The following is a 13074-nucleotide window of genomic DNA, read 5'->3' on the forward strand; positions in this document are numbered from 1 at the left end:
GAATGAATGGAGACATGTATTCATTCATCCATCGAATCCTTCGGATCGTTTATCTATCCACACACCGAACCCTGCATCTGCCTACTCACTTAACCTTTTTCCCATGCAGCTATTCATCTGTAAATTCATGTAGGCATAGGTGCATGCAGAAAGCCTTCTACGAAGCATGCTGAAGTGTTCCGTGCCCGGGCTTTTAATAACGTGCTAGCGCATAAGCATGTATGCAGGTTTTGTTTGATTTGAATGGTCTTTAAATCCGTTAGAAACACGCCGGGCAAACTGGTGACTTGAGACCTGTTTCAAATTGCTGACACTTTCAATCTTACAACTTCGAATGATTTCACTTAGCCTAGCATTTACATTAGCAGAGCCAAGTCATTAAGCTGTGAGCCGATCCCAGCTGGCTTGGTTCTTTTACAGAGGTTAAGGTCAGGCGCACTGCCTTTTTTGTAAGTGGAGCTTGTTCGTTTCCTTAGGTTATTACAGAATATAAGTGCACGCACCATGCACAGCACCCCACTCATTGCCAATTTCTCAACTCAAAATGAAATTAAATTCTGGGGTTTCACGTGCCAAAACAATGAAACGGCTATGAGGCTCGCTGTAGTAGAGGGACTACGGATTAAGTTACGATCATCTGGCGTTATTTAACGTGAACCCAATGCACGGACAATGCGCGCTTTTGCGTTTTGCAGCCCGCGCACTTGGGCTTAGCAGAGCACCGCCACAGCAACGGCGGTAATTTTTGTCCTTCAGCATTTGTGCATTTGGTCCCTGCCAGATGTAGCCAGAGAACGGAAGCCACTGCCCTAACTCAGGAAATCAGCAAGAAATTTGCTGCCGCAAGCTTCTTTGTATTGTTACTTGATGCTCAATGGTAGATACGTTGAATGTAGCTTCCCAGGTGAAAGTACCTTACCTGCATAAGGACTAAAGCTTAGTTGAGCAAACGATCATTCACGTGTTGTTCAAGCCATTTGTCGGCTGAAGAAGTCGACAAGTCTTGGCCAGAAAGAATGTTCTGCTTCAACTTCAGGTTCATTTTGCATGCCAATTGCACTGGCAAGTTTAACACTTGGGCAGTACACGCTACCTTAGTCTGGAGACCACGATTAGCAGACTGTTGTGTCTTTTTTAAGCACACTCAGTGTGTTAGAGCGGTTATAAGAATGCACCAAGAACTCACGCTACAATAGGATGCTTGTAACCATTATTCTTCTTGAAGTCTTCTACTAGCTGTCGTGACGAATCCTGCAGCCGCAGAACGTAAGCCATAATCTCGCCATACCACCAGGCATAGGGTTCCCGATGGTTTGCCGCCAAATCCTTCACTATAGACGCTGGCAGGTCAAGAATTTTGCTACGCTCCTTAACGCCTGGAAATGAGAAGGAAGGAAGGAAAGAGTGTAGAAGGAAAGGCAGGGAGTGGAAATGAGAGATTGCCAAGCGACACAATAAGTCTACAGGGAAAGCAATGACAAAACATCGCAGAGATTCAGCGCGCCATGCGTAGGTTGTAGGTTGAGCTCCGACAGGCGGCAAGATGTTCTTTCGTCATCTTTCATTTCCCTTTAGCTTATCATTCCACTCTTAAATTAGAAACTACAAATAATTTGCCCCATGCGTTCCTTGGCTTCATTATCTGTTGACTTCGTATGGTTGCGACGAGCGAAAATCGGGATCCTGGGTTCGCCTTCTCGTTAAGAATAAATTTAAGAAAGATAGAAAGCTTGCTCGGAAGCTAAATGGAAAGCCTTCGACATGTGATAAAGCTGAGCGACATTTACTCGTGGCACATTATAAGTGGTTCTCAACAGAACATCTCTGAAATTCTTGAAGTAAGGAGAGTTTAAGATACAAGAAATGTCAGTGTACGATCCTCTCGGGACCTCCTTGAGCACTACATCAGTTTGATGTAGGCGACTAGTAAAAACAACTTTCGCATAAACAGACCACACTCAGAAAACATCTCCTAAGCAATATACTCCGCATTTTCGCAGCCCATTTAACACGAATTCTTCGAATCTTTGGAGCCGTTAAAGTATAGACCTATATACACGGGAATAGCAAATGTTAACACACACACACAAACACACACGCGCGCTAAAGGACACATAACTGAAATTATTGGTCACTGATGGCACAGCAGATGATCAAATCACTCACTGGAGTCATATCCCGGGTAGCCAGTGACGATCATGTTCTCAGAGCCAGCACCATTGCAGGACCGACCCGCAACGGGTTGGAACACCTGCGACCAGCCATTTTCGCCGGGAGCGTAGTGCCAGGCCGTACTGTTGAGAATCAATGTGCGCCCCATTTGCAAGGCTGCCACAAAGCACCACAGCACGTCATGCACACCGGCTGAAAAGCCCCATGGGTTGTCCAGGAGGCATTGCAGCTTGGGTGCTGATTTGCAGTCAGCCGGATTCTGCAAGGTAGATGAATTGCAGTTTCACCCAAGATGCTGTGCTGTGACGCCATAGCTCGTGCAATATGATACGCAGTTGCAATGTTTCTTCGGTTGTCGGTTCCAGTATGTTTACGGCGATGTGCGCGAGAAATTTGCTTTCTTGAAAATAACAATCTGCTATCCCGAGTATAGTCCATATCGTCTTCCTGCTCTTTCCTATTCTGCCTTTGACATTTGATACCTGGCTTTAACGAAGTTGTTTCACCTGCTACAGCGTGGCGCCAGTCAATCATAGGAGCTAAAGGCATAACAGCATTCTATATACAGACGCATTGCCCAGTGACCGGGAAGACCTCCAGTGGATATTCTTTGGACACCCACCACTGTTAAATTTGTCCAGCGAACGTTCCTTACATCTCCGTGAGGGACATAATGGGGACATGCTGGGAACTTTGCACGGACATTTGCTCAGTTTTCTGTTATAATTAGTATTACGTTCGCAGAAGACGCTTTGAACGCCCAGACATTAAGATCAGATACTTCACCGGCACGTACATGCCAGCACATGGAAATGCAATATATCCCTTAATATTCTAGGTGTTACGACGCACTCAAGTACCATACTGGTCTAACTGGAGTTCTCAAAGTAGACTACGCCAAAAATACGCATAGTACAATATACACATGCGCATGAGATGATAGCCTCGACTTGTTTCTTGAACATATCAAAAAGCATGATTCCCGTCGCAAGTAAATGTGAAATGCAAAGCCTCTCGGCCGACAAATATTCATGTATAGGCTGAAAAAGGTCCAGATGCTATGTCGCTCAGACGTCCTTTGCGAGATATATTGGATATTGGACGTCCGGCAGTCATGAATGTCCTATTTGTCGCCAAAATAGTGGACGGATATTGCGACATGATTTTGATATTCTATGATCGAAGTGTTTCCAATGGGTAGCATCGGCAGTGCGATGTAAAGCTCCAACTGCTGACCGGGGTTTAAAACCCCTCGGAGCACTGTGGATTTATTACTTTCTTTTTAATCATCTCGCACAGCACATTGTGATTATTTGTATTTTTTTTCTTATATTCTTATCAGAAAATACTTCGGAATTCTTGCGACGGCCGCCGGCGGACATCGAATTGCGGGAGAAAACCCCTGCCAGCAGGCGCTGTAAAAATGTAAAGGGGTTACTGTGAAAGGGTGCCCGGAACCGAGCTAACACATTCACAGTGTCTTAGGTTCTGGCATTTCTCCCTAGCTTCTCTGCAGATGTCACAATGCAAGAAGTTCCTGCAGTTTCAATGCGATAAATTCTTGAAATAACAACGCAGCTGAAAACCTCTTGTAGCTTTGGATTACATGCAAGCACTAGGGGTCATCTCTATGGAGTTCAATAAAGCTGCAAAGGTGTGGGACTTAGCGGGTGGGTGACAATGCACCTGACATACGTGACGTGTTGACCCCCCTCCCCAATTTCCGGTAAGTCGAGACGTCGCAATTTCGACCTCAAGACGTACTGCAACAGCGAACGTGTCCAAGAAGTTTTTTTCTTTTTCCTGGGAGCTCTTGCTTCAATAATCGAAAACAAACAATTTTGCTTGGCAACAACAAAATTTGGATAATATTCGCTACATCTGATATATAATAATAATTGATAATCTAACTGGCGGTAGCAAGATTAGAATCAAGGCCCTAATTATTTCACCAATATTGCTCCAACACAAATACATTGCGCAATTAACTTTTAAACCGAATACTATTTAGGATAACATTGATTATGTGTATTTGGTATTGTAACTAACTAGGTATTGTTATAGATCTTTGTGGAGTTTACATTGTTGGACATTCGGTGAAATTCTTTGTCAACTTTCAAAATTTTTTAAATAGTCTAGTGTTTTATTAACGAGTGTTAACTGTGTTTCATTAGCCTATTTTGTACTCCCCTTATAAAGAAGTTGTTCAAAATACGGGAGTTGTTATTTAAAAAATAATTAAATTATGAGGTTTTACGTGCCAAAACCACGATCTGATTATGAGGCACGCCGTAGTGGGAGACTCCGAAAATTTGGACCACCTGGGGTTCTTTAACGTGCACCTAAATCTAAGTAAACGGGTGTTTTCGCATTTCGCCCCCATCGAAATGAGGCCGCCGTGGCCGGGATTCGATCCCGCGACCTCGTGCTAAGCAGCCCAACACCAGGAGTTGTTATTCAGAAGTTGTTCAAGTACACAGCTTTTTTTAATCCGTAAACACCTAACACAACTTTCAAATGAGTTCTTAGATCCTGCCTTCATAACATTTCTTTGTATTTAATTATCGTCAAGGGGATTATAGATTTAGGATGTCCGATAGGTCTTCACAGGCGTGACCACGGAGAAGTACAACAAGCACCTGATAGCTTGCCTCACCTGAAGCCGTTCAATTCCTTTCCGGACGAAGTCCCGCAGTCTCTGCATTTTCTTCACACTTTTTCTGATAGCTTGGTCTGTCTCTCTGATAACTGCTACATCTGCCTCCATGACCCTGCAAAAGGAAATTACAATAAAAGAGGTATCAACACCACAAGGTTCCTGCATGTCAAATGAGCAGTGAGAGAAATGTTTACAAGCTTACAAATCTAGGTGAAAATAATACTTCGAAGTATAACCAGTATTTCACAGCCACAAATAATGTTTGAATATCCTCTGTGGCAAATAGCACAATTTTAGTCTTTGAGCTCGATTTCTCAGCACATCCACATGCCTCAAGGATCTCGTCATGTACGCGTATGGTGCTTTTTTTAGTACCAGTCTTTGCAGATTTTCACGTCGTCAACACTGGCACAGCTGTTTATGTCTTGAGAAACGCCATGCATTCACTCGTCGTGCAGATCGCAGGCTCGCCTCTTCCAAACTACCTCTCCAAGGCACTATTATTATTATTATTATTATTATTATTATTTTATTATTATTATTATTATTATTATTATTATTATTATTATTATTATTATTATTATTATTTGTAAACATACACAGGCAAGAGAAAGCGAGAAGCAAGGCTGAAACTTCCACCAGAAGGGGCACAACGCCTGCCTACTTTTCGGAAAGGACGAGCTAAACATAGAAGGAAAGATAGGAAGGAGGGGAGGAAGGAGGAAAGGAAGAGCGAGATGATAAATCTCAAAGAATAAAGTAAAACATACAGTAGGGCCCTAACTCCACCGGGAGTGAGTGAGTGAGTGAAATAACTTTATTGAGGTCCAGAGAAGACGCAGGGGACACCCCGCGCCACCCGGCTAGTCCCACGTAGGGACCGGCAAGCCGAGCTTGACGGCCCGATCGCGGGCACTCTGGACGGCCAGGGTTTGGTCGTTGAGTTCGGAGCTGCCCAAAAGCGCAGCCCACCTATCCTCGCTGAAGGCGGAGCCGATGGCTTCACACTCCCACAACACATGGTTAAATGTTGCCGTTAGTCCACAGGCAGGGCAGTCCGCACTGGGATACCTTTCAGGGTATATAGCGTGAAGAACCGCAAGGTTAGGATACGCACGAGCTTGTAAAAGTCGAAGGGTCACCGCCCGCGCCCTGCATAAGGCAGGGTGCGGGAGGGGGAATACCCGTCTTGACAGATAATAATGCTTAGTGATTTCATTATACGTCATCAATGGTTCCCTGCGGGGTAGGGGGACTGCGGAGGCGGCGCGGTCAGTGAGTCCTCGCGCGGCCTCGTGCGCGCTCTCGTTAGGGTTAGAGGGAGAGCCCTCAATCGACCCCAAGTGAGCGGGAAACCAAATGAGAGAATGCGGAGAGATACTTTTCAAGCTTTGGAGAATGCGAAGGGCCTGAGGGGAGACCATCCCGGATTGGTAGGCCTTAATGGCCGCCTTAGAATCGCTATATATTACCTCTCTGCGACCATCGAGCACAGCCAGCGCGATTGCAACCTGTTCGGCTACAAATGGCTTCGAAGTGCGTACTGTAGCGCAGCAAGTGATCTTGGAATTAGGGTCGACGATGGAGACGGCGAACGCCTCTTGTTGGACATAGGCCGCGGCATCCACGAAGCTTGCCTCAATGTGGTTGTTACGTACATGTTCGAGTAGAGCTCTACCCCTGGCCCGACGTCTGCCGACGTTGTGTGCGAGGTGCATATTGCGGGGAATGGGCGCGATGTGTAGTTGAGATCTGATGTCGCTGGGAATGCGCACGGCGTCGGGGCAATGGTCGACAGGGTAGAGGTCCATCTCATCGAGTATCTTGCGGCCCGCCGGGGTGCCGGATAGCCTGAGCAGCTGTGAACGCTCTTGCGCCTCTATTATTTCTTCGAGCGTGTTGTGCACTCCGAGCTTTAACAGGTATTCGGTGTGAGTGCTCACAGGTAAGCCGAGGGCAAGCTTGAAGACCTTTCTGATGAGGGAATTTAACTTGTTCCTCTCTGCAACATGCCAATTATGCATGGCTGCCGAGTATGAAAGGTGGCAGAGCACAAAAGCATGTATAATACTCCACCGGGAAGCATGCGTTAGCGGGCGGCTGCCGAAGTTCAAGCTTAACCGAATTTCCAGTTAGCATCAAGCGAAATTTTTTTATGCGTCTAGGATTGTTTCGGAACTAACCGCGTTTTCGTGCGACAGTCCAACCATTTTCGCCGACTGATTCCGAACGTAGTGCAGTCTAACACACTAGCGGCAAAAACCACACGGTTTGTACCAGAATGTGGTTAGGGGAGCATGGTCGCATTTTTCCTTCGTAACAGCTAACGTATTGAGATGCTCTCACTGAAACGCTGCGCGTCTGGACCAGGACGTAGGCATTCTCAGTTCAGACCACGGCGTGAGAAAGCATATTTCTTACGCCGTGGTTTAGACGCTGCTCCTCTGGTCGTGACCACAGGCGGTCACGAACGCTGGACGCTGTTGCGAAATGGTCCTTGAGGAAGTGGCGTTACTAGTACAAGTTGGCTCCCGCTTTTGGTTAAGGCACGGTGGTGACGGGAGCGTTGCACATAGTGCTACAAATACCCACCTCCCAAAGCATGCTAAACGCATTATTGGATAGCAACCGGGATTGGTTGCTCGTAAATTTATTTTTGCTATCAACCAAACATGTACACGTACTGAAATATTCAGTTTAACCGTGTTCGTCATGACGGGAGCCTACTCCAGCTATATTTATGTATATTGCGAATATGTTTATTGGCGGAGGCGCACCGGTGAACTAAGATTTGCCAACTCGTTGCGCTGACTCCGAGATCGAATGTCTACTAGAGGCCACCCGTAGGCGAAGCGAGCCTCTGGGAGGGGCGCTGGTCTTCTTCCTTACAACAGTACAACAGTCCTTGACCGAAGAGTGGCCATTCTGGCAACTTGAGGCGACGCGACGGCGAGGTGAGCGGGTCATAATGCGGCTTGCGCCGTTGGACATGGACAGGCTATAGCATCTGCGGCGGCGTACTTAGGAAGTAAACGTCACTGACTCGATTTCGTAGGGAAAGTAGAAGTGCGAAACGTAACCAAAATTGCGCATAGAAATTCTGTTGTAATAAATCGGGTGGGGCCTTTCCAGGCTTGCGTGTAATTTTTCCGGGGTATCGAGGTCAAGTGGCTTCACTTAACCCATAAAATGAAATGACGCGAAAGTCATGTTAGTATACTTGTTTAATATTGTAAATTATTGGACACATAGGGTGTCATTCTGGACATTCTCATATTCAACCATAATGACAAATTACCCATATTGACCGCTCTGATTTAATCAGGGGGCTGCAACAGCGTCTATCAATTTCTCAAAATGCCGTGATTACAGAATTTCTCACTACGACAGGATTCGACCATGTTCAGAGTAACACTGATAATTAGAGCAATCTGCACCTTTGTTTGTAGACAGATTGGACCTAGTGAGACTGCGGATCGGCAGAGTTCCGGTCAAGGCATGTTACCATCGTGCGCTTATTTCGTCGGGGAATGGCACGCATTGTGTTAAACGTTTGCTTTGAGCACACAGCTTATGTGGCACACATGTACTTCACTTGGGTCAATGACCTTTAGACGTAGCACACAAGTAACAGCAAAGAAGTAACAGCAACGACTGCAAAAAAAAAAAGAAGTTAACGCCTTGTTTTTTTATTGTTGTCTTGACTTTCTCACCGACTTTGCTGCAGCTGATTTTCTACCTTCGGTAACTTGCGTAAATAAACGTGCTCGAAGCAAGATCCCCGTGGTAAATTTCCCCTAGCGTTGCCATATTAGGACCAGAAAGACACAGATAAGCTTGCTCGAAAAAAAATTTAACTGGCACTTTCACTATTTCTTTAGGCGTTTTTTTTTTCTTTCGGACTCTTGAGCCGCCCCATCATTGAACACATTGAGAACGGTTGCACGAACACAATTTATTTTTGTAAAACTCGGCGCACCATTCTTAAAATGGTAGAAGAGCGCGAGTTCGTAATCAATGCGAAATTCGGGAGAGTTGGCTGGTGAACGCTAGCGCAACCTGACCAGAATCATCATATTGAGGCATACTATGCACGCTGCAGACCACGTTTTAAACGTAAGCCGAGCGACAACGGGATCATGGAAGATATATCACTTTCGGAGATCTGTTGATGACGCTATATGTCTTATTGTGACTTTTATCGCGCCCTGCCGATGTCCCAGATTGATATCCCATAATACCCCAGTCACCCGGCTTTCGACAGCTATACCAGTTACTCCTGTCTCAATTGCCCACAGAAATTTCCGCTTGGCCAAGGCCTTGTACGGTGGGTGCGCGTCCGGTTCTGCGGAGCAATTTGTTAATTTACTAAAAGCTTTAACTGGCATGCCCAAGAGAACTGCAAGTTCAACTTGGGGCAAAGTTCCCCTTAATTGTGTACACCAAAAAGAAATCACGAGCACGTGCGTCACTATAGCACTGTAAAAATGTTTACACCCTTAAGGGTGTTTACTTGTCACACGGATAACACCCTTATCGCAAGGGTCTTGGAAAAATTCACAGAGGACGACAACGCAGCTCTAACTAGACGTGCGATGACAAAAGACGTAGCTGAAAACTCTGTAATCATCCCGACAGCCTTGGGCACACAGAAATATCCGACAGGAGAATTTCACAGGGATTGATACAAAACTTCATTTAATGCACTTTTTATGTCGCCCTGTCACAGCTGTCATCATTTTTACTAGGTATAAAAAGTCGGCAAACTAGATGCCAACATTGGTTTCCACCAACAGGTTGGTATTACCCCTTAAACGTGAGGGTGTTGGCCATGCAACAACCGAACACCCTTTATACGCCCATATAGGTGTAAAAATGTTTAGAGTGTGTAGTGGGAAAATGCCCGCGTCCAAGCACACCTGAGGTACTCCCGTGCCTTGATGAGAGTCGCAGCTGCTCGGTTGTCGTTTCCACGACCGGGGGATGACGACAGATGACGCACCAAGAAGTCGCGCATCCCTGCGATCGTGGCCTCCAACCTGGCAAGTCGCTCGACGTGTACATCATCATTGCCTGTTGGGAGTGAGCATTGCTGTAGTGTTTCGAACACGCTTGAAACACAGCATGTAGATACGCGATTACGCTACTTCCGACGCCTTCACACCAGGAAGTAATATAGAGCTGGTTGTTTTTATATATTTTTAGGCTTTATTTCATGTCAGCCTACCAGATTGCGCTATACCAGCCTACCAGTCTCTCGTGAGTGGTAATGTGTATGCGGTCAACGTAAATCTCAAGTGGTTTAAGGCAGGCAAATGACAACTGACATATCAAAACGGTATGTAGCGTTATGCCGAAGTCATAACCTAGGGCACCGAGGGGCACTGGTCACGAAAAACGAGCTGGAAATCTTCTTACGCTGCACGACTGTTCTCTTTAAGAAACGAAATATATGAAAACCGGTCCACGCCGATTACTTAGCTGAGACTATACCTTTATGCGAGCATACTGTCTTTGACCGTAGAGACACATGTCTACGCTTTGAAAAAAATACGAATATTTAGTGCTTTAAGCTTATAATACATGCATGGATACGGCAGCACAACAAAATAAAATGACTAGGACTATGTTTCCTTGCACTCCATTCTTGTATTCTGTCCACGTATTTAGTGCATTTATTTAGTCTCGCTGTTGCAGCCTTGGATGCATACCAACTCGTACAATTATCTATCTGAGGCTCGCATATAAAGTCGATCAGTGTTCAAATTTGCCCTTGTTGTTACGTCATCTTGAAGGTTATTTCAGTGTAGCGGAACCAGTACAAGGACGCAGAGAAGAATAAAGTTACAGTGACGTTTCATCTCGGGAACGCGGGTTAGGCGCAACCGTATGGATGCTGCCAACATGCACAGCGAGCGCCACGCCGTCGAAGCACAAGCAGAAAGGGCGCTAACGTAGTCTAGGACGCTACACTGATCTCAACGGTGCAACACCTGGTGCAACGCCTGGGCAGCTTTCGAACGCGTAGTGCATAATTAGAACAAAGCCATATGTCGAAAAGAATCAAAACTCGAGAAGCGTAAAACATCCTCACCAATCAACATTGTAGGGTCGAAAGTCTTCGCGGCTGCGGAGGATGGGTTTGCCTGGGTTCTCGGTACAGGGGGCGCTTCCGTCGAACTGAAATGTAAAGGCAACTCTGTATAAGACAATATCCACCAATAAAAAACGATTATAAAGTCAGTCTAGACACATAAAATAATCCTTCTAAACTTTGTAGGTTTCTGTGGCGAAACATACGGCTTAATGCAACCGGAAATGACGGTGCAACATTTTTCGGATTTCGTGCCAAGACCCCGCAGCGCCCGTGACGCCACGTTGACGTCACTGACTTCATAGCCACTGATTTAAGTTCCCGCCACTTCCGCAACCGTTCCAGTTCAGATTGATCAGCACTGTGGAAAAATTGCAGTTCTGATAAGTGTTAACTCGAGCATTTATACATTTCGTCACAGGTTTTGAGAATGTATTTCCAGACACTAAGGCCGAGCACACAGTTTTTTCGAAATGGACGTGACTATTTTTGCTACGTTGCAATTGAGCTATCGAGACGTGTGCATTAAATTGTGTGATCAAAATGTTAGTGAGACTTTGTTAATTGGCTACTACCAGACTACGATTTGCCGTGAAAGTAATGTAAGCCTCCGACTAATCTATCTGATGCTACGGAAATGCACTATGTGTCATAAGAGATTTTGTTTTCATTTAAAAAATCACTTATAATAATGGCTGCTACGATTACTTTCACTTCTGCTTGAAGATTTCGTAGAAGGTTGTAATTCTTATGCAGCGGGGGCGGGGAGCGAAGGAATGTATAGCTTTCTCTTACATCATGTTCAAGATTTCTCCGGAATTACTGCTCAATGCAGGTGATTACACAGACAGACATACAATAATGAAATGATCACAGCTTGCCGTTAAAGGCCCACAACTTAAGATAATGTATTTTCGCAGACACGTGGACACTCTTGTGAGCTGCGTTTACCGAATGCGATTGCAACGTTAAAATCAAATAGAAACAACCTAGATGTAACTATAAGTGCATTCTGTATCCCTAAGCGATAAGAGTGGCCGTCATCGGTCTACGCTTACTTACAATCCTTCAATACGCTCATTTCAATTAAGGACAACAAAGTCAGGGGCGAACTTGCTGTAAATGCAAGAGGAATGAGTTAGCATTATGTCGCACTTCTTTGAGGTCCGGGATCCATGATTTGAACCGCGTTCACCACATTGCATTGCAAGCGAAGCTTTCTATGTCTCACTGATTCGTTCGTGAGCGCCGAAAACGCACTGCAGGAAAGCCAACTTACACAATAGAACTATATATATATATATATATATATATATATATGCGCATCTGCGCACACAATAGAACAATCTACGCATGCAAATGTATTCCCGGCCGTCACCATGGGTAGGCCGCAGGTGCAGCGCACGGCAGAAGAAGAGGCTGCCGTACGCGAACGTAAGCGCGAGCGCGATCGTGCCCGTAAGGCCGATCCCGTGTATCGGCAACGGCATGCAGTCCGTGAAAGTGTGAGTGCCTGCGTGTAATCGACAGCTACATGGTCTAAAGTAAAGGCTGTGCAACCTAACGAAAAGTGTCTTCATTCAACTTCAACGTTCAAAATATACAATCCTAAACAAGCAGTCAAATCAGATATGCATCGCATCGGATCGCTCAGTATTTCTTGGGTTCGTTGCGTGGTCGTTGGCTTTGGACATTGATTCCGTTTGCATGGGCGAAAGTTTCGCGTTCAACCATCTTTCTTTAAGAAAGGGGTTTTGATTTTATATATGTACACCACTACCCCGTGACAGGTTTCCCACACCACGCACACACTTTTCACCTCTTTGACACTCCTAATAGTCTCGCATAAAAAAAAAATGAGTGAAACGTCGTTCGCCAAGACAGTTGAGGATTAGCATTGCCCACTCACTCTCTGTGCGACGAGACGCTCAACAGCCCAAAGGCTATCAGCGGGGAATCCTTCGTCTCGGAGATCCGCACCTCGTACCGGAAGCTGCGGCACGAGAACCCGGTGATGATGACCAGGCCCAGGGACAGGCACATCACCAGGAGCACGGCGTTGATGGCCCTGGCCGACAGTCGATTCTTGAGGGGCAACATGACTTCTCCTACAACGCGACATATGGTGCGCACTTAAACAGGGCGTTGA

General features: G+C 45.7%; 1 protein-coding gene across 3 annotated transcripts in view; it reads right to left on the bottom strand.

Moving 5' to 3' along the window:
- LOC119464170 (alpha-(1,6)-fucosyltransferase) overlaps positions 1–13074 on the bottom strand; it is a 43468-nt gene that overhangs the window by 14248 nt on the left and 16146 nt on the right. For all 3 annotated transcript variants that reach the window (XM_037725024.2, XM_049656538.1, XM_049656539.1), the window contains exons 2-7: positions 12835–13033; positions 10926–11011; positions 9751–9904; positions 4829–4943; positions 2167–2431; positions 1187–1376 (exon numbers count right to left, since the gene is read on the bottom strand). In XM_037725024.2, the coding sequence (XP_037580952.1) occupies positions 1187–1376; positions 2167–2431; positions 4829–4943; positions 9751–9904; positions 10926–11011; positions 12835–13025 (1001 nt within the window). In that variant the 5' untranslated portion in view covers positions 13026–13033. The remainder of the gene's footprint in view (positions 1–1186; positions 1377–2166; positions 2432–4828; positions 4944–9750; positions 9905–10925; positions 11012–12834; positions 13034–13074) is intronic.

The sequence above is a fragment of the Dermacentor silvarum genome, chromosome 9, assembly GCF_013339745.2.
Source record: "Dermacentor silvarum isolate Dsil-2018 chromosome 9, BIME_Dsil_1.4, whole genome shotgun sequence".
NCBI classification, from domain to species: Eukaryota; Metazoa; Arthropoda; class Arachnida; order Ixodida; family Ixodidae; genus Dermacentor; species Dermacentor silvarum.